This window comes from Microcaecilia unicolor, chromosome 3 (genome assembly GCF_901765095.1).
Source record: "Microcaecilia unicolor chromosome 3, aMicUni1.1, whole genome shotgun sequence".
Lineage (NCBI taxonomy): Eukaryota > Metazoa > Chordata > Amphibia > Gymnophiona > Siphonopidae > Microcaecilia > Microcaecilia unicolor.
The window spans coordinates 353,790,785-353,818,567 of NC_044033.1; the positions used below are offsets into that span (position 1 = coordinate 353,790,785).

Consider the following 27,783-nt stretch of genomic DNA (forward strand, 5'->3'; position numbering starts at 1 on the left):
AAATAGACCAAAGATTCCAGATTTAAAAACAGCACAGACTGAATGCAACAGGACCAAGACAGGAGAGAGAGAAAGCAGTAACAAGAGACCGTCGGTTATGAAATAAAGACAGCATCATTATAGATTGAAATCTTATGCTGTGCCTTGTCGGATGAGGGATTTAGATTATAGTTTAATTATTTCTATAATGTATGATGAATGTTGCTGGCAATTAAGTTTACTAATTGTAATTGGCTCTAATGCTATTGCCTTGTAGCATAGTATCAAATAAATCAACTCTAACCAAGAAGAGTACTTTTGTGTCATGACAACATTCCTTCCTAAACGTTAGCTAGTTTTATTAATACTGGATTATTCTAATAATTTTTATCTGGGTCTTCCCAAATCATTGATTCATGTATTACAGATGATTAAAAATTTAGATACATTCAATAGCAGGATATATCAACGTGTCCCCCTCAACTTAAAAACTTTGCAATGCCTGCCTATAGCCAATTGAAAGGTTTAATTTTGATGTTTAGAATACATGATAGAGCCCATCTGAAGACAATTTGTAACCCTGTCTTGTCACTGTGCTCTTCAGGAATCAAATGACAATGCTTCCTGGCTAAGCTTGCAATTACTTGGGCTAGAATATTTTTGGTTTCAGGTCCACTTACATGGAACACATGACCCTAAGAATTTATGGATGAGTAGATTCTTGACATTTGAAGACATATTCTATGAAGGGAGGAAGTTTGGCTGGGGTTATGTCAATTTTTATGTATGTTTCATTTAAGTTTGTATCGTGTATTTTAATGAAAATATGATTCTATGTTTTAATGTAATCCACCAAGAACAGCAGATTTTGCCCTCAATTAATAGAATATACATTTGTTAGGACACCAAAATGTGTCTTCCATTTAACAACATGAGGAACATTCTGCATCCCTGCTCCAGAAGAGTATTTATGAATGTGTGATGTAATGGGGGGGGGGGGGGTTCCATGGCAATCCCAAGGCAGAAGGTGGTTTCCCTGTAGCTTCTGGAGGAAGCTATAACATCTGATGAGGTCTTCCAATGTAACCTGCCCTGAAGTGGACCAGGGAAGAAAGTAAAGAGAGGCCAAAGGAGCCCTGGGCTAAGGCAACAGCCTGGAGTGTGTCCTGGACTGCTGCTAACATTATCACTAATAGAGCAGTGCACCACAGGCCTACTTGGCTTAAACTGAAGCTATCATCTTGACAAAAGGGAGGAAGCAAGGAATCTGGAACTTTGAACTTAAGGTAGCAGTGCCCAGGACTTATCTAATGGAGATGTCAGGCTTCTTCCCTGGAAGCACTGGGTTTATGAGCCCTTGGACCACTACCGTGGAGCAGCAGTGGCAAGCAAGGCACCTTCAAAGCACAGACGAGGCAAGGCTGGACTGGAACCCCGGACTGGAGTTCTGCACTGGAATACACAGGACTGGAACGCACCGGACGGGTGCGCACTGGACTGGAACCCACTGGACTGGAACCCGCTGGACAGGAACACACTGGACCTAGGCTTCACCTACGCTTAGCCACCGTTCCCCGAGGGTTGAGCCCTCAGGTTCGGGCAGCCGGCAGGGCTTACAGGAAAACCGGAACTGGAACTAGCAAGCAGGAACAACAGGAATCAGAATACAGAAGTGCCCCCAGGCACCTAGGCGAAAGCAAGGCAGACAGGCAGGGAATGTCCGGGTTCCGGCAATAGTCAGGTCTGGCCACAGGCAGAGAATATCCGGGTTCAGGCAGTAGTCGGGTCAGGCAGCAAGTATCGGGATTCAAGCAGTAGTCGGATCAGGCAGCAAGATTATGGCTGGAGCTCCAGTAGCAAGGAGTACTGGCAGCGGACAGGACTAGGGCTGAAGCTCCAGAAGCAAAGGAAAACACACACGGGAAAACCAGAAAGCTAAACACAAGAAAACTAGTAAAGCTGTACACAAGTTAACAAGAAAGCTATGCCCAAGCTAACTAGTCACAAGCTAGAAACTCACACTAAGCAAAACACAGGAGAACTCGTAAAGCTGTACACATGCTAACAAGCAAAGCTATGCCCAAGCTAACTAGTCACACGCTAGGAACTCACACAACACACAGGAGAACTAGTAAAGCTGTACACAAGCCAACAAGAAAAGCTATGCCCCAGCTACTAGTTACAAGCTAGAAACTCACACTGAACTAGACAAGGTAGCAGTGCACAGAGCACTCTAACATTACCAGGGACCTTAGACGATGCAAAGGCCAAGGCTGCAGTCTCTAAGTGATTAATAAAGCTCTTCAACACCTGAAGAGCAGCTGCAGCCATCAGTAAGCAACTACGGAGGCTGTCCAGGCACAAACAAGAGAGACAAGTCCGGCAGCCTGGAAGAACCGGACCGGACTGGGCTAAAGTCTGGAACGGGTAGGAACAGCAAGACAAACTATGGCAGCCACTGGCTCTGGCCACCAGTGGGTGAGAGGAGCACAAACCAAGGAGCAGGCAGAGCGCACACAGAACACAGAGAGACTTAGAATACCTAGGTGCAGCACAGAGGAGCAAACAGAGCCAGGCTGGAGACAGAGGTAGAGCTAACTCAGGCAGCACCCCCAGGTGCAGTAGAGTAGAGTAATTAGAGCCATGCTGGAAGCAGCCATCACACAGAAGGAAAACTACTCCAGAAAGGATAGGCAGAAGCCAGCTTAGAAGCTGACCCCCAGAAATAAGGTAAGTCTGAGGGTGGTCACGGCCACAGACGTGACAGGAGAAAAGTATTTAAATACCTCTGCAGCATAAATACACTGGAGACAAGTCTCTTTTAACTGAAAGGAAGATCTGGAATGAGGAAGCAAAGGACGAAGGTGAAAGGGGACAGACTCGGGAATAACCTAAGGAAATACTTCTTCACAAAGAGGGTGGTGAATTCATGGAATGTCCTTCCTGTGGAGGTGGTGGAGACAAAGACTATCTGAATTCAAGAAAGCTTGGGACAAGTACACACGATCTCTAGTGGAAAAGAAGAGATAGTAGATGGCATAGGTGGGCAGACTGGATTGGCCACATGGTGTTTAACTGCCTTCATTTTTTAGTTTCCAAGAAACAAGTACTGATACAACAGTAAACAGAACACAACAAAATAATTAAAGGAAATTGGAATCAATAAAGGAAAACAGGCAACTTATTACTATGTAAGGGTCTCCAGGGCTACCCTCACCCTGACTGACAGATCACCAGATATATAAATATTTAATTCTGGTATACAATAATAAAGAACAAAAGCTGTCTCATTTATTTAATAGCTCCTACTTTCCACACTGGTTAAAAGATGTGTCAACTCAACAGTACTACATTCTTTCACTGACCTCCTGATATGTTCCTAAGGGCAGTCACTGATACTCAAGAAGTTTCTCTTATCTCACTATACATATGAGGAACTGCTCAATGCGATCTGAATAAGTAATACATAAAGACCCTCAAAGGCTCTATTTCAGTGATAAAAGAAAGCATTCACTTTTCTTTATGCTGGCCTGATCAGTATCTGATTTTCAAAAGTATTTGATTTAGTACAAATGGTATTAATATACAGCAATATAATCTTCAGAATGAAATACAAAGGTCAATTTAACAATCACTGTATGAGAAAAACAACTGACTTTAAACATAGCTGCTTGGGGTTCTCCCAGCTCATAAAATGGAGGTTTTCCGGTAGCCATCTCAATTATGGTGCATCCTAAAGACCAAATGTCTGCTGGCTTCCCATAGCCTCTTGGTCCCTTGTCTATTATCTCAGGTGCCATATACTGAAGAGTACCTGGACAAATGATAGTTCATTAAAAACAAAGACATTAGTTTCTCATTCTATGGTTTGTGGGTAGTATAGTCTGCAGACTGACAAAAATGCATATAAGGGTCAAAGTAAAATTCTGGATATGTACTTTGTTTCACAAATGTAGAGGTACAAAGAGTATTTAACAACGAAATTCTATCTGCAAAAATTTTGCCTGTGTGTTCCAGGTGTCATTTGTCTATAATTCTCTTCCCATTCTGCTACTAACTGTAAAAGATCGCTTATTTTTCCAAATCTGAACTCAAGACAAGTTACAAACATAAGTATAATTAGCAGGTCCATTTCCCAGGAACTTAGTCTAAAAGCCTCATTTCTGAATGTGTGTTAACATGCATTAAGTTAACACAAGCCCCATGATTCTCAGTGGGGCCTATTTTATTAATGAACAGGGTCATTTCATAACGCATTTTCCACATGCAAAAAATGGCTTCTAAAACTGTGTAGCTGAATAAGGAGGGGCATGTTTACTAAAGGGCGTTAAGCCCTAATGCGTGTTCGGTGCGTGAATAAAGGCTTACTGCAAAATGCGTTAAAGCGGTTTGTGTTAATTTACCAGTTTGCACATGCTAATCATGTTTTATTTTTTAAAATATTTTTGGGAGGGGGCATATCATGGTCGGGGAATGAACATGGAAGCATTATACAGCTAGTGTGGTCACATTAGCATGTACTAACTAGATAATGGGAGCATTTACTTCCTCCTAAACTGGAGGCACTAATGCCCCGATAATCAATTCCCCACAGAGCACCCTAAAAATAGGCCGGAACAGCACGGAGAATTAACTTCCCAATGATCAATGTAAATAATATGCAAATTTAAGCGTGTTATTAGCATTCATCATCCTGGGAAAGTACAGGAGGACTGTACCTGAGCATGTGCTCAAGCACAATCCTCCTGCACTTGTTTGACAGGTGCAGGATGTCAAAAGCCCAAAGCTGTCAAACACCCCCGGACCCCCCCTCCAAGAGCAAGGCCCTAAGTGCCCCCCCAGATTCCCCCCTGATGTGTCGACACTGGGAGAGGAGGTCCAGCATACTTCCAGCTCCCCAACTCCCCCCAAGACACAAGGGTACGGGGGACTGTAGGACCAGTGGATCTCTAGCCCCTTTAACACCCAAAAAATATACCTTGTGGCAAACGTGGGCTGTTGACCCAACCCCCCCCCCCCCACCTTCCCTGGTGGTCTACTGGCCAATCCGCCCCTCCCCCCAGTACCTCCACATTGGAGGAGGGAGTAGCACTCCCTCCTCTTTCCTGTGCCACCTTCAAAATGGCAGCATTCTGCCCTGCCCAGTGTATAGTTGGGAAGCCTGAGAAACTCCCTTATATGGATGCACTGGGCAGGGTGCCACCATTTTGAAGGCATTGCTGGAAAGAGAAGGGAGTACTCCCTCCTCCTACGCAGAGGTACTGGGGAGGGGGGCAGGCTGGCCACTAGACCCCACCAGGGAGGGTAGAGGCAGTGGTGTGCTGGAGCAGGCTCTCACAGGCTCGCAAGAGCCGGTTGTTAAGTTTTTAAGAATTTTGGGAGCCATTTGTTAAAGTAGGGCCCTCCATGTCTATTTTAACAACTGGCTCCCAAAATGTGGGCTTGGGCCCCCTGCTGAATTCTCTTTTACTTTGCTGGTGGGGATGCTGAGCCCTGCCAGCCAAGTAAATAGACTACTGCTGCTCCCCGCTCCTTGTTTCCAGCTCCGGGCAGCAGGCTGGGACTTCTCGAGCATGTGAGAGAAGTTCCAGCATACTGCTCAGAGCAAGACGTTGGGAGTGGTGGCAGTCCATTTATTGGCTGCTAGCAAAGGTATGCCTAGCGTGCCCACACGAAGGGAGGGAGGAGAGAGAGGCAAGCGTTGCTCCCTCACCCACCCCGGCCACCCCTGGCCCTTCCAACTGCAGAGCTGGCTACGTCCGGAGAAAGAGCCTGTTAAAAATTTACCAGCACACCTCTGGGTAGAGGGGTAGGGTCAGCAGCCCACTTGGGCCACCAGCCCCCCCCCCCCCCCTGTCGCCATCATGGGGGGGGGGGGAGCTTGAGGGGGGCACTAAGCTACCAGGGTCTTGCTTTTGGAGCAGGGACATAGCCAGACACCCAATTTTGGGTGGGCCTGGGCCCAAGATGGGTGGGCAGAAGAACCTCGCCCCATCCCACAGGTGATTTGGTCCCGCCTTCACTCATCTGTATGCCATATGGTCTCACAAACATCCCCCCTCTCCCGCATACCTTTTAAATAGCAGATTTTCAATAGCAGCAAGCAGCAACTAATATGCACTGCTCATGTTGGTCCCAAAGCCTTCCCACTGATGCAACTTCCTCTTTCCACATAGGTGGGAATATGTCAGAGGGAAGGCTGTGGGGCTGGTGCAAGCAGTATGTATCAGTCGCTGCTTGCTGCAAGCAAAGATCTGCTATTTATAAGGTATGCAGGAGAGACAGTTGCTGGGAGTTTTCAGCTGGTGGGGCTTGGGAATCCCTGCTAGCCACATCATAGGTATGCTGCTACTGGGTGGGCCTGAGCCCAAAGTGGGTGGGCCTGGGCCCACCCTGGACTATGCCACTGTTTTTTTTTTAGGGGGGGGGGGAGGGTCTCAGGGTCCAATGTATCCCCAGGACATAGTAGCAGCCTGGGATGCCTGACTAATGAGAGGGGGGCAGAAACAGAGCCTTAACCCTAATGCCAGCTCAGAGCTTGGATAGGGTTAAGGCACTATTCTGCCCCTACGATCAGAGCATTGTGCTCTGATCATAGGGATGGAATACAAGCAGAGTTCATTTAAATCGAATTTAAATGAGCTCTACGTTATTGCTTTACTTAGGCATTGCTTGCCCGTTGATCATGGGAGCACAGGTAAATACAGGCGCTAGTCCAGCACTAGTGGCCTCTAACATTCGCATTTTCCTTTCATCATTGGAGCCTAAGTGCTCCTGCATTAATTCTTTTGAAGTTCCTTATGCTAATGCAAAACTAGCTCAGGACCTGCAAATAAATACTGATGTGTTAAATCTGGGCTTAGTGTACGGGAAACTTGTGTTGAATCGTGTTAAGCTCAGATTTTAACGCGTTTCAGTAAAAGGGTCCCTATGTGTTTATTAGTACACAAGCTGACAAGATGGTGCATAGGCATTCCCACATATGGACAGCAGGTAGACAATCACACATTTAAGTCTTCTTTAGGAGAGGTATAAATTTGTGCACTATTGGGCTGGTTCTGAGTGCCTATTTTATAAAACATAGCCACCTATATGGCCTTTATAAGACATTTTTAGACATAGGCACCCCATGTTATAAAATTATCTCACATGCTTTATCACACATTAACACTCAGCAAATAAGGCCCAATAGACTGTGAGGTGACTTGCACAAGGTCACAAGGAGCAGCAGAGAGAGAGATGTGGAATATGAACCCTGGCTTTTCTGCTTTGCAGCATACTGCTCTAGCCAATATGCTACTTCCTCAAGTCCTGCTCTCATATCAGTGCTCCAATGTGAATCACTAAGAGAATGTAGGGTCACTTAGTGCAAAATAGGCCAAGTATCCTATATAACATGTAGCCAACAACAGATGAAAACTTATATGTTTAAGGATTTCAATGAACACTGTCAGTTAAGGATGTGCATGTGCTGGAAATGACATTTCTCGTATCATTTCATATCATTTTTGTTTGAAACAGGACAAAAAGCCGAAGTTTTATGTCCACTCCCACCCCCAAGTCATCAATAGTGTACCCCAGTGTTTCCCAAGTCCAGTCCTGGAGTACCCCTTGGCAATCAGGGTCTCAGGACTTCCACAATGAATAGGCATGATTTTCATACACTGCCTCCATTATATGCAAATCTCTTTCATGCCTATTCATTGTGGATATCCTGAAACCCTGATTGGCAAGGGGTACTCCAGGACCGGACTTGGGAAACACTGGTGTACTTTATTGACAACATTACTCCTGAATACAAAAAAGCCTGAATAAAACTAAAAACCTGCAAATGACATGAAAAATTATGTTTATATTTATTAAAAATTTGTTATACTGTCAAATACCAATAAAGAGGAACTAAGCAGTTTACAATAAAAAATAAAAATCAATACAATAAAAATGAGAAAGGAACGCCATGCTCAGATAGGACATAAAGATAAGCACACATTCATGATCATTCATAACAGCTGAAACCAAGCAAGTAAAACAACCCAGAAAGCTATGAACCAGGAGTCAAGCCGTCAACCAAAGAAGGTGAGACTGTCAACCAAAGGCTTGTTGGAAGTAATAAGCCTTCAGAAGGGCTTTAAACCTTTGAAAGGATAGCTCAGAATGTAATGGGCCCGGAAGACTATTCCAGAGCAAGGGTGACAAAAAAGAAAAAGCAGAATGCCGAATGACTTCATAAATAGTATGTTGGGGTTGGATATAACCAATCTATTGGAATCCAGGAATCTAAGTTGGCGAATGGGAGTGAAAGGAGTAACCAGATTTGAAAGATACAAAGAGACCCCACTATGATAAGCTTAATAGGGAGCCAACAAAGCCAAAATAATAGAGGCAAGGCACGGTCACATCTGTTTGTATTGCAAAGGAAGTGAGAGACGCAGTTTTGGAGCATTTGAAGTTGTTTTAATTGATATTGTGGTAGTCCCGTATGAATCACATTGCAATAATCCAAGCAGGACACAAGTAAAGCATGAAGAGCAGTGTGAAGTGATTAAAAATCAATAATAGCGTGAACATTGCATAAACAGCGCAGGGTAGAAAAACCTAACTTAATCACCTCTGAGATATGTTTAGTACAGGAGAGTTGAGAGTCAAACCAAACTCCAAGGGACAGGTGTAATTGGCAAATTGAAAAGAATAGGGACAATATCCAGCAAGATGTTGCTTTTTCTGGGTTAAGCTTCAAGTTCTTATGAAATAATCAATCTGCCATTGCCAAAAGGAAATTCTGCAGAGGTTGAAAATCAATGTTTAAAGGTGACACAGGAAAGACCAGTAGAATATCATCAGCATAAATATAAAATTTAATACTGAAAGACTGCATGAGAGTATCTAACGCAGGTGAGTTGTGTACGAAGAGGAGGAAAGGAAGACCATGCCAACAACAAAAGAATGCACAGAAAGAAATGAAGAAAATCATTGGTCTAGTCAAGCTACGGATAAGTCCAAAGGTACAACAAGTGAAAGAAGACCTTTGTCAAGGGTGTAATGAAGATAGTTCAGAAGAGCAGAATTTTAGACCTGCACACCCCTACTGACAATGTGGTGCTGAGTGTCAGTACGCTTTCAAAATGTTTTGGAACCAGAAAACCTCAGATTTTGTTTTGGTTCATTTTTAATCCTTTTTAAAATAATTGTAACTGCTATATCTTAAAAAAAATGAAAGCTTCATTAACTGCAAAACATACAAACACCAAGAACTCAAATAACAACACAAAGAAATGCAAGTACATGTGGATTATTCAATGTACTTGCTCACCACAAAGACACCCTCCCACAGTACAGCTCAGCCCTCCCCCCAACCCACTCCCCTCTCCCCCAGCCCTAGGAGCCAAACCTGCATCTGTAGCAAAGACAGAGCACAAACGAAAGTAAAAACCCCTTATACGTGTGTTTATTCAAAGGTGGGTCAGACGCCAGCACTGAAACTCCCTCCATCTGCTCTCAAACAACACTCCCTCAACCAACCTAACCTGTCCTCCTTCTCCTTCTTAACCCACTCCCTCAACCAACCTAACCTGTCCTCCTTCTCCTCCTTCCCTGAGATCACCGAAGAGGAAACGGCTCGCCTTCTTTCTTCCTCTAAGTGCACCACCTGTTCCACTGATCCCATTCCCACCAATCTGCTTACCAACACCTCTCCTACAGTTAACCCCTCAATCTGTCACATCCTCAACCTCTCTCTCTCCACTGCTACTGTCCCTGACACCTTCAAGCACGCTGTAGTCACACCACTTCTCAAAAAACCATCACTTGACCCCACCTGTCCCTCCAATTACCGCCCCATCTCCCTCCTACCCTTCCTCTCCAAATTACTTGAATGCGCTGTCCACAGCCGCTGCCTTGATTTCCTCTCCTCTCAGGCCATCCTCGATCCGCTTCAATCCGGCTTTCACCCACTACACTCAACTGAAACAGCACTCACCAAAGTCTGCAAAGACCTGTTCCTTGCCAAATCCAAAGGTCACTATTCCATCCTTATCCTCCTCGACCTATCCGCCGCCTTTGACACCGTCAATCATAATTTACTTCTTGACACACTGTCCTCATTTGGGTTCCAGGGCTCCGTCCTCTCCTGGTTCTCCTCGTATCTTTCCCAACGCACCTTCAGAGTATTTTCTAATGGCTCTTCTTCCACCCCCGTCCCACTCTCTGTTGGGGTTCCTCAAGGATCTGTCCTTGGACCGCTTCTTTTCTCGATATACACCTCTTCCCTGGGCTCGCTGATCTCATCACATGGTTTCCAGTACCATCTCTATGCCGATGACACCCAGCTCTACCTCTCCACTCCCGACATCACAGTCGAAACCCAGGCCAAAGTTTCAGCCTGCCTCTCAGATATCGCCGCCTGGATGTCCAACCGACATCTAAAACTGAACATGGCAAAGACTGAGCTCCTTGTCTTTCCACCCAAACCCTCCTCTCCTCTTCCCCCACTCTCCATCTCTGTTGACAACGCCCTCATCCTCCCCGTCTCATCAGCTCGCAATCACGGAGTCATTTTCGACTCCTCCCTCTCCTTCTCTGCCCATATCCAACAGACAGCTAAGACCTGTCGCTTCTTCCTCTATAATATTAGCAAAATCCGCCCATTCCTCTCTGTACAGACCACCTGAACCCTCGTCCACTCACTCGTTACCTCTTGTCTTGACTATTGCAACCTTCTCCTCGCTGGTCTCCCGCTTAGCCACCTACCCCCCCCTTCAATCTGTCCAAAATTCCGCCGCACGTCTTATCTACCGCGTGAACCGATACTCTCATATCACCCCTCTCCTCAAGTCGCTTCACTGGCTCCCGATCCGCTACCGTATACAGTTCAAGCTTCTCCTAATGACCTGCAAATGCACTCAATCTGCAGCCCCCCATTACCTCTCTTCTCTCCTCTCCCCCTATGTCCCCACCCGTAACCTCCGCTCGCAGGACAAATCACTCCTATCTGTACCCTTCTCCACCAAAGCTAACTCCAGACTCTGCCCCTTCTGCCTCGCATCACCTTATGCCTGGAACAGACTCCCCGAGCCCATACGCCATGCGCCCTCCCTGCCCATCTTCAAGTCCTTACTCAAAGCCCATCTCTTCTCCCTTGCTTTTGGCGCCTAACCACCTTCTCCATTCATGATATCTACACTGACTACATAGCTTGTTACCTTTAGATTGTAAGCTCTCTTGAGCAGGGACTGTCCTTCCCCATGTTTTAACTTGTACAGTGCTGCGTAACCCTTGTAGCGCTATAGAAATGCTAAGTAGTAGTAGTAGTAAAAACCCCTTATACGTGTGTTTATTCAAAGGTGGGTCAGACGCCAGCACTGAAACTCCCTCCATCTGCTCTCAAACAACATGGTGCGATGATACTTGATAGCTGTCAGCTGAAACATCTCATATCAATAGTCCATCTTGTCCACCACAAATCTTCAAGCCGGACAAGACAGTTGCCACCAGAGGCAACAACCAGGCATGCTGCCGTGAGAACCAGCTGACATAATTTGTCCTCACCCAGTTCCAGCCCCTCCACAGGTAAATTAAATAATGCAACATCCAGGAGGGCTCCACATGCTGTCCAATAATCTGAGACGAGACAGAAAACACTTGTGCTCAAAAAGCCCAAAGCTTCTCACACTCTCACCACATATGTAGATAAATCCCCTGCTCCATACAGCCACGCCAACACAATCCATCCCTATGCCCAATCATTTGAGCTAAGCGGAGTATGGTACCAACAAAGCAACACATTATACTCATTTTTCACAATCACAGTTGCTATACCCAAAGTCCGCACTATCCCCCAAATCAACTCCCACTCAGACTCTCCCAACTCCCTCCCCAATTCCACCTCCCATACCCTCATATAACCCCACTTGACCTTCCGTCGGTCATTGAGACACTTATAAATTTGGGATGTAGCATTCTTCTGCAACTGTGGGCGTAACAAAAATTCAAAGACAGTTTTCTCCTGAAGGAGTTCTTCCAACAAACCCGAATCATGGAGATAATGCTGAACCTGCAAATATGGGAATTGATCCCTGTCACAAAATACCTAGCACCCAATTGGGGTTAACCCTGTGGCCACATAAAAGGTCTCTGTCCCCAGCACTACTCAGGCCTGCCTGCACCTGGGCACACGCTCTATACTAGCTAACCCTCCACCCCATGCACTAGGTTCTACTTGCTAGGCGAGTCTCCCACCCACAGGTTATTCCCCAGTGATTTCTAGGACAGTGGGGTCACACTCCCTGGGGTCCCACAGTTCCCAGAAAGCACTCGCAGACCCAAAACAAACCACCAGGATTCTTGGTCAGGGCAGGACAGCAGAGCTAATAAACTACAGGTTTATTATCACAGAACTTGAACAGTGAACTGAAAAAGGTGAAATCAGCAAACAATAACAGGTAACTGAATATGGATCAATTATAAAACTATCTAAACATTTGTTTACTACTTGAGTAGTACCTGGGGAGTTCAGCAAATATAGCTGCTCACAGGTTATAAAACATAACTGCTCAAAGGGCCTCAGTAAAAAGATCTTTCTCTCTCCACAACATAGCTGAGACTGGGGAAAATCCAGTACCTCCTGGCTAGATTTGAACTCCAGGGCCAATCAAAGCCCAGAGCACCAACTTTGAAAGTATCTGACCAATGGCACTGCAAATTGCCTTTCCATATGCTTAAACTGGAAAAGAGAAAGTCTTTTTCTGCAACAGCTTTAAAACACAAAACAAGTACCATCTGCTGGCCAATTAAGAGAAATACATATCAATAAAAATAATACAGTTCACAGGCTTAGGAGCCCACTGTTTCATCACAATCCCTCAATGGCAACTCACTTTGCAAATCCCCAAAACTTTTCACACTCCTAGCCCACAAATCACAGCATTACCACGCACAAACCAACCCCTTGACCTCCCACTACTGTAAAAGACCCTGACCACTCCCTGGATCAAACTCCAGGTCGAAATACAACGGGGCAAACCACGAGTATTTACGTCCTTCAAGCAACCAGGCCTGCATCGTAATTGCCCCAAAAGCCCACCCAGGCTCCCCCACACCCTGGCAGCGAGGGCAAATGCAGCAGCGGAACAGCCCCCAACTTTGCCTGCTCTAGAAAAACCCAGGATTTACACTTCTGCCACTCCAACAAGCCACCTGGTAATATTTCTTAATACAAGGGACCGCCAGACTACATCCAGTTTTCCCAAACATATAACACCACCCGCAATGTGAAGATGCCTCCCAGCCCAAATGAAACGAGAGATCCAACGCAGCAGTCTGTGATGATCCTCGATCCAAATTGGCAGCATGTGAAACAAAAAAAGAAGTTGAGGCAGGACCATCATTTTGACAACCTCTATTCTACCCAACCAGAAAAAACACAGGCCCTCCCAATAATCTAAATCCTGGTAGACCCAACGTAAGACTGGCCCATACTTAAGTTCATAAAGTGTCGTCGCCACACCTCCCAAAAGGATGCCCAAATACATCAGAGAATCGAACTTACTTAAAGGGGAACTGAGCTCTCAATTCCTCAACTACCAGTGGAGGAATGAGGACATTCAGGAGCTCAGACTTTGCCATGTTTACCCGAAAACCAACACCCTGCCATAAGCCTCCAGTTCCTCCACTATGCCCCTCAAAGACACCCCAGGATTTGTCAAGGTAAACAACAAATCAGCAGTAAGATCTTCCCAGCACCTTTAAGCTTATAATGTCGTCCCGATCCTGCTGGGCCAATGGCTCGATCACTAACACAAACAGCAGGGGTGACAAAGGACACCCCTGCCTTATCCCTCTAGCCAATGAGAAAGTAGTCAACTAGCTGGCATTGACCTTAATATACACTAAGGGAGAGTTGTAAAGGGTTGCAATCCAGCTTCTCAAATGCAGGCCCAAGCCTATACACGCCAAGACCTAGAACAGAAAGGGGCCTTTTCCGCATCCACCAAGAAAAGAACAAAGTCCCTACACAGCCTCCGAGCTCTCTCCATCAAATTAAGCACCTGTCTTATACTGTCCCCCAACTGACACCCCACTATAAACCCAGACTGATCTGAGTGTACCAACCAGGGCAACCAGCTCATGATCCGATCCGCCAACACCCTACTAAAAAGCTTAGTATCCACCCTCAACAAGGAAATAGGACCCACATGATAACAGGTCATTGCCCTCCTTTGGGATTACGGTCACCCCAGCTAAGCGCATATAATAAGGCAAGGTATCCCCTGCCAAGAAGGCATTAAAGAGCTCCAACACTGGCAAGATTAACAAGTCCTCAAACTGACGATAAATTTGACAGTAACCCATCAATCCCCAGACACTTTCCAGTGCAAATAGAGCAAAGAGCCTGATGAAGCTCATAAGCACATAACCACAAAAACACCGCCATACTGGGAAAAGACCAAGGGTTCATCAAGCCCAGCATCCTGTCTCCGACAGCGGCCAATCCAGGCTTCAAGAACCTGGCAAAACTAATAATAATTTTTTAATAATGTTCAATGGACTTTTCCTTCAGGAATCTGTCCAAACCCCCCTTCAAATCTGTAAGGCCAGCTGCTGTCACTACATTCTCCGGCAACGAGTTCCAGAGTCCAACTACATGCTGAGTAAAGAAAAACTTTCTCCTATTTGTTTTAAATCTACCATATTCTAGATTCATCATGTGTCTCCTGGTTCTATTATTGTTTGAAAGTGTAAACAAACGCTTCACATCTGTCCACTCTACTCTGCTCATTATCTTGTAGACTTCTATCATATCACCCCTCAGCCGCCTTTTCTCCAAGCTGAAGAGCCCTAACTTTCTTAGCCTTTCCTCATAGGGAAGTCGTTCCATCCCTTTTATCATTTTCGTCACCCTTCTCTGCACCTTCTCCAATTCCATTATATCTATTTTGAGATGCGGCGACCAAAATTGGACACAATATTTGAGGTGTGGTCGTACCATGGAGCGATACAACGGCATTATAACATCCTCGTGTTTGTTTTCCATCCCTTTCCTAATAATACTCAACATTCTGTGCGCTTTCTTAGCCGCTGCAGCACACTGAGGAGAAGTTTTCAATGTCTTATCAATGATGACTCCCAGATCCCTTTCTAGATCTGTGACTCCTAACACGAAGTAAACAAACATGTGGACAAAGGGGAGCCGGTTGATATTGTGTATCTGGATTTTCAAAAGGCATTTGACAAGGTGCCTCATGAAAGGCTACAGAGGAAATTGGAGGGCCATGGGATAGGAGGTAATGTCCTATTGTGGATTAAAAACTGGTTGAAGGATAGGAAACAGAGAGTGGGGTTAAATGGGCAGTATTCACAATGGAGAAGGGTAGTTAGTGGGGTTCCTCAGGGGTCAGTGCTAGGACCGCTGCTCTTTAATATATTTATAAATGATTTAGAGATGGGAGTAACTAGTAAGGTAATTAAATTTGCTGATGACACAAAGTTATTCAAAGTCGTTAATTCGCGAGAGGATTGTGAAAAATTACAGAAGGACTTTACGAGACTGGGAGACTGGGCGGCTAAATGGCAGATGACGTTTAATGTGAGTAAGTGTAAGGTGATTCATATGGGAAAAAAAAGAACCCGAATTATAGCTATGTCATGCAAGGTTCCACGTTAGGAGTTACGGACCAAGAAAGGGAAAGCTCAGTGTGCTGCTGCGGCTGGGAAAGCGAATAGAATGTTGGGTATTATTAGGAAAGGTATAGAAAACAGGTGTGAGGATGTTATAGTGTCATTGTATCGTTCCATGGTGCGACCGCACCTTGAGTATTGTGTCGAATTCTGGTCGCCGCATCTCAAGAAAGATATAGTGGAATTGGAAAAGGTGCATCGAAGGGCGACGAACATGATAGTGGGGATGGGACGACTTCCCTATGAAGAAAGACTAAGGAGGCTAGGGCTTTTCAGCTTGGAGAAGAGACGGCTGAGGGGAGACATGATAGAGGTATATAAAATAATGAGTGGAGTGGAACAGGTGGATGTGAAGCGTCTGTTCACGCTTTCCAAAAATAGTAGGCCTAGGGGGCATGCGATGAAACTACAGTGTAGTACATTTAAAACAAATTGGAGAACATTTTTCTTCACCCAACGCGTAATTAAACTCTGGAATTCGTTGCCGGAGAACGTGGTGAAAGCAGTTAGCTTGGCAGAGTTTAAAAAGGGTTTGGACGGTTTCCTAAAGGACAAGTCCATAGATCGCTACTAAATGGACTTGGGAAAAATCCACAATTTTGGGAATAACATGTATAGAATGTTTGTACGTTTGGGAAGCTGCCAGGTGCCCTTGACCTGGATTGGCCGCTGTCGTGGACAGGATGCTGGGCTTGATGGGCCTTTGGTCTTTTCCCAGTATGGCATTACTTATGTACTTATGAACCTTGGATGACACAGCTGTAATTCGGGTTCCTCTTACCCACAAGCATCACTTTGATTTTAGGGATAGATTGCATATTACTAACAGTAGCTCTACAAGTTCATTTTTCAGTTCTATTAATACTCTGGGATGAATACCATCTGGTTCTGGTGATTTACTACTCTTCAGTTTGCAGAACTGACCCATTACATCCTCCATGTTTACAGAGAATTCATTTAGTTTCTCTGACTCGCCTGCTTCAAATACCCTTTCTGGTACCAGTGTCCCTCCCAAATCCTCCTCGGTGAAGACCGAAGCAAAGAATTCATTTCCCCGCTATGGCTTTGTCTTCCCTGATCGCCCCTTTTAACACCATTTTCATCCAGCGGCTCAACCGATTCTTTAGCCAGCTTCCTGCTTTTAATGTATCTAAAAACATTTTTACTATGTATTTTCGCTTCTAACGCTAACTTTTTTTCAAAGTCCTTTTTTGCCCTCCTTATCTCCGCTGTGAGCTGCTCCTTTCAGTCTTTTTTTCACCCTTTTTCTCATTTTATCGTAATCACCTTTTCTAAAGTTAAACGCTAGTGTATTTGATTTCCTAAGTTCACTTCCTTCAATGCCAATATCAAAACTGTTCATATTATGATCACTGTTATAAAGTGGCCCTCGCACCGTTACCCCCCGCACTAGATCATAAGCTCCACTAAGGTCTAAGTCTAGCATTTTCCCTTCTCTTGTCTGCTCCTGAACCAGCTGTTCCATGAAGCTGTCCTTGCTTTCATCAAGAAATTTTATCTCCCTGGCATGTACCGATCTTACATTAACCCAGTCTATAGCCGGATAAGTGAAATCACCCATTATTTATTTATTTATAACATTTGTTATTACATTGCCCATTTTATTTGCGTCCCTAATTTCCTTTGACATTGCTGCATCTGTCTGCTCGTCCTGGCCAGTTGCTCAGTTTTATATCACGTTTAATACATGGCATTATTAATATGTTATCTTCTGTCTGGTCATTATTAATTTTACTTAAGGCCATCTGATCTACTACGGTCTCTTTGACTTACTTACAAGGAACCTTTTCTTCCCTGTTTGGATGATATCTTCAAAAGATACCTTATCCTGAACCATGCGCTTTTGACCGACTGTCGGCCTTCCCCCCGTTTCTAGTTTAAAAGCTGTTCTAGTTCCTTTTTAAATCTTGACTCCAGCAGCCTGGTCCCATCCTAGTTAAGGTGAAGCCCATCAGATCAGAACAGACTCTCCCTTCCCCAGAATGCTGCCCAGTTCCTGACAAATCCAAAACCCTCATCCCCGCACCAGCGTCTCATCCACGCATTGAGACTCCGGATCTCTACCTGTCGCTTGGGCCCTGCGCATGGAACAGGTAGTATTTCAGAAAATGCTACCCTAGAGGATCTGGATTTGAGCTTCCTTCCTAAAAGCCTAACTTTGGTTTCCAGAACCTCTCCCCCACATTTTCCTACGTCGTTGGTACCCACATGTACCAAGACGGCCGGCTCCTCCCCAGCACTATCTAAATCTTGTCTAGGTGCCACGTGAGGTCCACCATGTTCGCACCAGGCAGGCAAGTCACCAGTCGATCCTCACGTCCACCAGCCACCCAGTTATCCACATGCCTAATGACTGAGTCTCCAACTACAACAGTGGTTCTATCTGTTCCCCTGTGGGTTGTAATCAGAGACATATCCTCTGTGCTACTTCGGAGAGAGGTCTCCTAAAAAGAGAGCATTGCCCTGGTGAAGTAGGAGGTACTCCTGTACCCAGGACCTGCCCACCAGAGGATGTATTATCCTCTCACACCGAGGATATGTCTCTGATTACAACCCACAGGGGAAAAGATAGAGCCACTGTTGAACTCCTAGCTCTCAGAGAGTACAAGACTTGGTAGAGATGAGGGAGATAGAACAGTACATAGATGAAACCTCTCTACAATATCCCTGGAGGTCTCATCTATGTACTGTTCTATCTCCCTCATCTCTACCAAGTCTTGTACTCTCTGAGAGCTAGGAGTTCTTTGTACCGGACACACACATATGACTTCACACCAACTGGGAGATAACCATACATGTGACACTCAGTGCAAAAGACTAGGTAGCACCCCTCTTGCTGCTGGACTACTGACTCCATCTCATTAATATATGAGTATTTCAATATATTAAAAACAAGCTACAAAATTAAGGATGTTGGATAGACAAAGTGTTTTTAGGATTTTAATATGATGTATTTTGTTGTTTTGTGATTACTGTTAGGATACACTGAATGTATTGAGACTTTGTGGGAGCAGCACTTGCTTATTACCTTAATTAGAACACTGACTATAAATGAACAGCTGCCCTAGGGTGGGCGGGTGTTAGGGAGGGGGGTGGGCAGAATAAACCAGATCCCTACTGGAATCCTATCTGTTAAGGTAGGATACTCAGCACACTCATCTCAGGAACTAAGCCCAGCCCCAGAGAACGCTTTCCAGGCAGCTCAGCCCAGCCTCCAAACACAGGAATCACAGTTTCAGAGAAAAAGAAAAAAGTAGCCAGCAAAAAGAGCACAAATTGCAGTTTTTAGGCAATAGGATAACAGACAGAAAGGTTTAACGAGGACACACCCTAGTATAACAACAGCAGGGTTTTTTTTTTTCTTTTTTGTGTAAGTTTAGATAGATGAATTATAGATTCAGAAAAGATTTTAGATCACCGGCAGCTTCTGCCAACAAACAAACCAAACTAGCTCAGAAATCCTCTGCTCAGCCCACAGGTCAGGCAGTCCTCCCCCTTTCTCCTCTTTATGTAGTCTTTAAACTACCCTACTGCATACAATTAGCCCCTCCTCCCACATGGTGCTAAGATCCCTACTGGAATCCTATCTGGTAAGGTAGGTTACTCAGCACACTCATCTCAGGAACTAAGCCCAACCCCAGAGAACTCCTTCCAGGCAGCCCAGTCCAGCCCCCAAACACAGGAATCACAGTTTCAGAGAAAAAGAAAAAAGTACCCAGCAAAAATAGAGCACAAATTGCAGTTTTTAGGCAATAGGATAACAGACAGAAAGGTTTAACGAGGACACACCCTAGTATAACAACAGCGGTTTTTTTTTTCTTTTTTGTGTAAGTTTAGATAGATGAATTATAGATTCAGAAAAGATTTTAGATCACTGGCGGCTTCTGCCAACAAACCAAACCAGCTCAGAAATCCTCTTCTCAGCCCACTGCTCATTAGCTGTAAGGGGCTATCCAATCGAGAGGCATCTGCCTCTAAAAGCAAGGTGCAGTGCCACGCAGGGTGCACGGAGCCAAAGATAAAAAGGCGCCGTGCCCCGACGGGCATGCGCGCCAAGGACAGCAAGAAGTGAGGGAGGCACGGAGGACAGGACCCTGTCTCCGGATGCACCCCGCTGGGCGACAGGAGGGGCTAAGTAAAGGGGTTTAAAAGCCAATGGAAGGAGCCTGGACGACCTCTTCCGGCGTTCAGGGCAAGCAGACTGCACCCAGCCCCCCCCCCCCCCCAGTATAAATATAACTTATACATGTGTATATTGTCGCAGCTTTGGCGGGGTACCCAAGCCTGATGGTATTAGCTAGGCAGCTGGTAGCTGCGCTTACGGTAAGTCCCCCTTGCTGTGTGGCGGGGAGCTCGGTTCACGATTGGCCAGTCTTGCTAAGGCGGCGGATTCGGCGTGGGAAAATGAGCCAGAGGCTGAATCGGCTTGGGTATGCCCAGATTGTATAGATGTTTTGTATCACAAAATAAAAGCTGCGGCCAAAATTGTGCCATGTCAACAGAATACCAAGTGTGATGTCTTTATTGGGTTATGGTGGTAAATACAGTAAATGCTAGGCCAGAGGGGTCTCGGCTGCCTATGTTACACCCACCCCAGCATCACAGAATCTAGGTAAGAATCAAGTTCCTCCATCCTCCGGTCCCCCTCTGGAGTATAAAATGCTCCCTGATCTCACTCTCCCTGTGCGTCACCTGCCCACCAGTTTTTCTAATCTGGAAAATATTATTTTGGGTGTTCAATACATTCAGTCTATGAGCCACCAGCCTACTCGCCTTATTGGCAAACTCAAAATACTTCTGCTTAAGCAATTTCAGATTAAACGCAAGGTCCTCAGCCTCATAACTACTGAGCAACCAACAGACCTCAACTAGCTAAGAAAGGATCTCTCTATGCCGGTTGATGTTTGTGTGCCTGCTCTAAATGGGCCAAGCGATCATACAATCTAGTCACCCCTTCTCTTCACCGTCGCTTCTGACCTGCCACCAATGAAATAAGATGGCCCCTCCCATACTGCTGTCGGCAAAGCTTTGCCCCCCCCCCCCCCCATATTAAAATGCAATAGTTCTTCAAGAAGTGTCGCACCATGCCCACTACCTGTGGATCATCCAAAAGACTATAATTTAATCTCCAGTATTTAACCCCCCCGCTTCCCCACCATTATCTGCCAGGGCATTATCTGCCAGGGCATGGTCATACCAAGAAATCATCTCAATACCAGCAGCCCATACCCTCCCCAACAGATCACGGTCCATAGAAATATAATCAATTTGAAAGTATGACTGATGAACACCGGAGTAATGGCTAAAATCCCTGCCATACATCAATCACATTCAATGTGTTCACAAAATATTGAAAATCCTTCCTGTCCTCCTTACTATAGGAGATCCACTGGCCAGTATTATCCAACCCAGGCAACACTGCAAAGTTAAAATCACACCCCAGGACTAAATACCCCTCTTTAAAGTGCGAGACAGTAGGCAAGCATGTCTTTAAAAAATTCCCATTTGGTATTCAGCACATAGAGATTAACTCACATATAAGTAATCTCTCTAACCAGCCCTACAAATAATAAATATTGACCCTGCGGATCTTGAACTCCAGCAAAAAATAAGCCCGCTCCACCCTTCTTAGTATGACCCTCCGTAGAAGCCCAATACTGTAGCGGGAAGAGATGCGTTTCTTGCACAAAGCAAATATGCGCTTGAAAGAAAACACTCCTCTTAAAAGGTGAATTCAAGCCCCGCACATTACAAGACACCAGCTTATACAGCTCCTTCATCATGGAAATCAAAATCTGAGAAAACCATATTGCAGGAGTTAGGTCCCCTGCCCCCCCCTACTCCACCTCCCACACATCCCCTCCCCTCCAAACTCCACATCCCTCCATCCTCTCCCGTTTCCCTTAATATAAGCCACTCAGATATTTTTTGATGGGTGAGATATAAGCCTCTATGAAACTTGGAGTAGTCCATACCTCAACAGCATACATACATCCAAGACCTGACCCCCTCCGTCACACAAACCACCCAGTCACAGATCTGAGACGCCTCCACAGCCAGGGCCCTGCACTGAGTGCCGCCCTGACGACTGATGTAGGCCACTGCCGTCGTGTTGTCAGACAGAACTCGGACAGGAAGACCCTTCAGCGTCCTGTGGAAGGCCAGAAGAGCCTGGAATATCACTCTCAGTTCCAAACAATTGATGGACCATCCCGCTTCCGCGGTGGACCACAGACCTTGAGCATAGCGTCCCCGGCAATGAGCTCCCCAGTCCAAAAGGCTGGCATCCGTTATCACCAGACACCAAAACGGAAGAGCCAGTGGCATCCCCTGCTGCAGCATGCTGTTGGAAAGCCACCAATCCATACTGCGCTGGGCCGCAGGAAGCCACCTTAGTCTGCGTTGGTAGTCCTGGGAAATCGGAGACCAATGCTGATGCAGAGCAAGCTGCAGCAGCCTCATGTGAGCTCTCGCCCAGGGAACCACCTCTATGGTGGCTGTCATCGATCCCAGGAGCTGAACTAAGTCCCAAGCTCGAGGGCGAGGTATCTGCAGGAGCAGATGGACCTGATTCTGAAGCTTGACACCTGTTGTTGGGAAGAAAAACCAACCCCGAAGCCGTGTCGAACCGGACACCCAAATACTCGAGAGACTGAGAGGTGACTTTTGGGCATATTGACTACCCAGCCCAGAGTCTGAAGAACTGTAACAACTTTGGCTGTGGCAAGTCGGCTTTCGTCTGCCAAATCCGCTCTGAGCCAGTCGTCGAGATAAGGGTGAACTCTGATACCCTCTCGCCTGAGAAAGGCAGCCACCACTACCATCACCCTGGAAAAAGTCCGAGGGGCAGTTGCCAGGCCGAAAGGCAAGGCGCAAAACTGGAAATGTTGGCTCAATACCGCAAACCGGAGAAACCACTGATGCGGCGGCCAGATGGGAATATGCAAATACGCTTCCTTGAGGTCCAGAGACGTGAGAAACTCTCCTGGCTGTACCGCCGCAATGACGGAGCACAGGGTTTCCATGCGAAAGTGTCGCACTCCTAAGGCCTCGTTGACTCTGCGTAAGTTGAGGATAGGTCTGAACGACCCGCCTTTTCGAGGCACTACAAAATAGATGGAGTAGCGACCGTAGCCGCGTTCTGCGGGAGGAACAGGAACCACCGCTCTGAGGTTTAGCAACACCTGCAAGGTCTCGTTTACCGCCGCCCGCTTGATGGCAGTGCCGCATCGGGACTCCAAAAACGTGTCTCCCACCGGGGCAGCAAATTCTAGTCGGTAACCTTCTCTGATCAGGTCCAGGACCCACCGATCCAAAATAATCTTGGTCCACTCCTCAAGAAAGAGGGACAGACGATCCCCTACTACGGGAACCGACGAGTGGACCGGCGTCCCAACATTGTGGAGGACGCCCCTGAACTCCTGGGTGTTGCCCGGACGCCGCAGCGCGTTTGTCCGAACAAAAGGAGTTCCTCTGCTGGAAATGGGTATGCTGACCAAACCCCGCAGAGCGCCCCGGGCGATACCTGCGAGCTTCGCGAAAACGTGGCCTGGAAGAGGGGGGAAAAGAAAGACTTTTGGAAGAAGACCTCGACCTATCCTCAGGCCACCGTTGGGACTTAGAGTCCCCTAGGTCCTTAACAATCTTCTCCAAATCCTCCCCAAATAAAAGAAGGCCCCGAAAGGGTAACTTCACCAGCCTTTGTTTAGAGGCCATGTCAGCCGCCCAATGTCGGAGCCAAAGAAGACGGCGGGCAGCAACCGCCACCGACATCTGCTTAGCCGAAGCTCTGACCAGGTCATAAAAAGCATCAGCCAAAAAAGACAGTGCAGACTCCATACGCGGACCGACCTCAGCGAGGAAACCCGCTCCATCGGCGGACTGCTCAACCGCCTGCTGCAACCAGGAAAGGCAGGCCCGGGCTGCATAGGAACTGCAAATAGCCGCCTGTAAGGAAAGGCCCGAGATTTCAAAGGGCCGCTTCAGCGCAGATTCCAGCCGCCGGTCCTGCATATCTTTCAAAGCGACCCCTCCCTCCACTGAGAGAGTAGTCTTTTTATTCACAGCCATGACTAACACATCCACTTTAGGTATCCCAAAGAGGGCCAACTGACTTTCACTCAGAGGGTAAAGGTGACACATAGCCCTGGCCACCTTCAAGGGACCATCAGGGTCAGACCATTGAGCTGAAATAAGCACTTGGCCGGACGCATGCACGGGAAAAGCCCGAGAAGGCTTCTTAGTACTAGCCATCCGAGGATTAATAGAAGAGGCAGCGCCCTCATCAGGATCTTCAATTCAAAGGGCCTGTAGGGCATCAGAAATGAGAGCTGGCAGCTCGTCGCGGTGGAAAATCCAAACCGCTTTAGGGTCATCCAACTCCTGTGGCAAGCAGCCACCCTTGTCTGGATCATCAGTCTGTGATGGCCTGTCCGACCCCTCAGACTCCCCGAAACTAGACCACAGGGGAGAACAGGGTGAAGAGTCCCCCTCAGACGGGGTATTCACTTGTCTACGCTTAACGTCAGCCAAAAGCTCGGGGGAAGAAATATAGTCTTCAGCAGACGCTGGGCTATCAAGAACTGGAGGCAACCCAGTCCGAAAAGAATTGTGAGGAGCCTCAGGTAGTGCTCTCTTTAAACATAAAAGCCTTATGCATCAGCAGCACAAATTCAGGGGAGAAAAACTCACCCTGTACTTCTGTCCCCATACTGGGGGAAGCGGAGGCAATAGCTCCTCTAGAAACCTCGAAACGATGCGTCCCCCTGCACTCGGACCCCTCCACAACCACGAGGGTCGAGTCACGCAGCGCCTCCAAGATGGCGCCCACTGCCAACTCCAGCGGGTGGGAAGACTCACCGCCCACCATGCTCATGCCAGCATTAGCATCTAGGCAGCATGAGCTGCAAAGCCCCGCTGCTGATCTGCATTTCCCACAGTGGGAGCAGCGCTTAACCCCTTCAGCAGCCATCAAATACAGAAAACAAAATGGCACCTTCGCGCCAAAACTTACCCCGCACAGAGCACTGTCAGTGGAAACCTCCCCGGAGGAGCTGGGCACCACTCTCACCTCAGGACACCGAGTCAAACGAGCTTCAGTCAAGCTGCACCGAACCAGGAGCTATGGAGAAAGCCTCTCTCTTTTTTATTTTTTACTGTGAGGAAAGTTAGAGGCAGGCAGCCACAGAGGAACTCCGGGAGGAGGGGGAATGGGGTAAGGCAGGGACAGGGAAAACCAAGTACGCCTTTAAAGTGGGCACCACCAGCCACAACACCCCCCTGCTCTACTGGCAAAGTACAGGAGCCACCCCAGGCAGATATCCAGGAGCTCAGAAAGCGACGTCCACACCTGCTGGGAGATAGAGATATACTGGAGGCAGAGGGTGCTGGGCGTCCAGGAACACCATGTGCTTTCAGTGTTCTCTATCTCCACCTGCTGGTAGGCGGATACAACCCATCAGTTAATGGATTCATCTGCTGTTGATGACAAGGAAGATCCATATTATCAAAATGATATATTTTGCAAAGTAGTTAAGATATGCGAGTTGTGTATTACGCTGGGAATAATTTTGGGCATCTATACACATAGACAGCCATATCCAAATACTAAGGAGGCAATTCTGTAAGCAGGCGCCTCCATTTAGGTACCCTGGTGTTGCACAGTGAAAGCCTATTTTATAACGTCATCTAGTCGCCGAGATTCTAATACAGAGTACAACCACAACCTGGTATTGGAGCACCTAACATTTATACACTCGTAGTTACACCAGCTGTATGTACATCTCTGGTGGTTTGTTACATGCACAGATGCATATAACGAACAGTACTCTGTATGTTACATGTGTAATTGGAAGCCCTGCCCATGCCCTAGCCATGTATACACTCCTTTGCATTTATGCGTCACAACAATAATGTGCACCATAGATGAGTGCTAAGATATCCTGCATGCACTTTTGCAGGTATGTGCTAGTATTCTCTACATTTATGTATGCAACAGGCACCTGGTTTACAGAATTACCTTTTATCCATGCAACTGTGTGTTTTAATTTAGGACCTAAATTAAACTGAAGAGCTCTACATATAGCAGCTGAGTAATATCTTTATGCATATGGCTGGCAGCAGTGATCACCTTATTTATTACACTTCTAGCTCACTCAGGGGGCTCATTTTCAAAGCACTTAAGTTCCATAGGTTACTATGGAACTCTGTAAGTCTAAGTGCTTTGAAAATACACCTCCACGTCTTCCATGTTCTGGGCAGGGAACAGACAAACATTTAAGCATGAAAATATTTTAACAGACAATTACACCCATACAAATAACAAAGGGCCCTGTTTACTAAGATGTGTTAGCATTTTTAACGCGCACTGACCATGTATTTATTTATTTATTTGTTACATTTGTATCCCACATTATCCCACCTCTTTGCAGGCTCAATGTGGCTTACAATTCGTCATGGATACTGAAATAGAAGAGAGTATACATTTGGTTTTACAGAGTGTTTTGGGTTACATGAAGATGAAATACATGATAGTGTAAGAGCAAAAGGCATTATAAGATAATACTGGATGTATTAAGGGTTGTACAGTTACATGTGTTGCTCATTGTGATATATCTTGTCAAAGAGATACGTTTTTAATGCTTTACGGAAGTTGGTCAATTCATATTGTACATGCGTTAACTGTGTATATGCCTACAATATCCCTAATAGGCGTCTACATGGTTAGCTCGCATACTAATTGTAGGCGCATTACAAATGCTAACGCATCTTAGTAATCAAAGCCCTAAGTTAAAAAGCCTGCTAACATAGAAATGTGGTATCAGGATAGTCACATTGAATATATCTGTTTCGTTTTAAATGTCACAGCCAGTGTTTAAAACAAATAAAAATTATAAATTGCCATCATTGCTGAATATTGACCAGACCTAATAACTTAGGACACCTTAGATAAATGAAAAAAAAAAAAAAACTGCAGACAACCAAATAGAAGTGATCCAAGAGATCCACCGCTATCTCCCAATCAATCAAACCTTGGGACACATCCATCCAGTTACAGTTTCAAAATATCTGCAATGACCTGCATGCACGGCCTCTGCTGCATGCAAATATTATACAAATTTATCATAACCATCTAATGTTCGAAGTGTTTTTTTAACTTGAAAAGCTGCAGCACAAATTCCCATACAAATTGCACCACAGAACTGGGTGAATGTGAACTTATAACATAAGCATTCAGGAAGAGTGCCACTTAACACGCTTTGCAGGAGAGGGCCAAAGTAGCAAGGGCTGTTAGTGCATACTCATGTTAACAGCTAATACAGCAATCTGACGTTTACTAATTTCTGTGCTAATTGACAAATGCAAAAAGGGTAGGGATTGTCCTTTACATTTAACTCACATTATGACACCACACATTAATGCAGCAGGATAACAGAGTGACTTAAGTGCATCATGTTACCTGCAATGCAGGGCCCTTTTACAAAGCCACGTAAACGTCGACGCACGCCTAACGCGCACCAAAATGGAGCTACTGACTGGCTCTTGCGGTAATTCATTTTTGGCATGCATCCACTAAATAATTTTATTTTCGGATGCACGCCAAGTGGCATTTGACACTCGTAGGTCATTACTGCCTGGTTACCATGTGAGACTTTACCACCAGGTCAATGGCTGGTGGTAAGGTTGCAGACCTAAAATGGACACGCAGCAATTTTGATTTTGCCGCACGTCCATTTTAAGCAAAAATTTTAAAAAGGCCCTTTTTTACAGGCATGCTGAAAAATGGATCAGCGCGTGCCCAAAACCTGCGCCTACTCTACCCGCAAGCAATTTTTCTGTGCAGCTTAGTAAAAGGACTCCTCTGTGCGTTAAGTATATGACAAAGTGCTGGAAACGCTCCCAGTTAATCCAGAGGCTTTGCAGTTACAATGCATTAATTTTAACCATTAGGATGCAGTAACTGCAAAATCCGTAATGTAGCTTAGTGTACTTTAATGTGATCTACATTGCTAAAATCAAAACAGCACAGGGATCATGAATTTTCCCTAACTCGCTTATTCACACAACTTCCGAATTAAAACATTAAAATAGAGACAGAGGTGATGCATTACG

General features: G+C 45.9%; 1 protein-coding gene across 6 annotated transcripts in view; it reads right to left on the bottom strand.

Moving 5' to 3' along the window:
- The window catches only part of MAP3K5 (mitogen-activated protein kinase kinase kinase 5), a 534,389-nt gene that overhangs the window by 102,634 nt on the left and 403,972 nt on the right, over positions 1–27,783 (bottom strand). For all 6 annotated transcript variants that reach the window (XR_003941620.1, XM_030198514.1, XM_030198515.1 and 3 more), the window contains one exon: positions 3,636–3,793. Coding sequence is in view for 5 of the 6 variants with exons in the window: in XM_030198514.1 (XP_030054374.1) it covers positions 3,636–3,793 (158 nt within the window). In the remaining variant the exon portion in view is untranslated. The remainder of the gene's footprint in view (positions 1–3,635; positions 3,794–27,783) is intronic.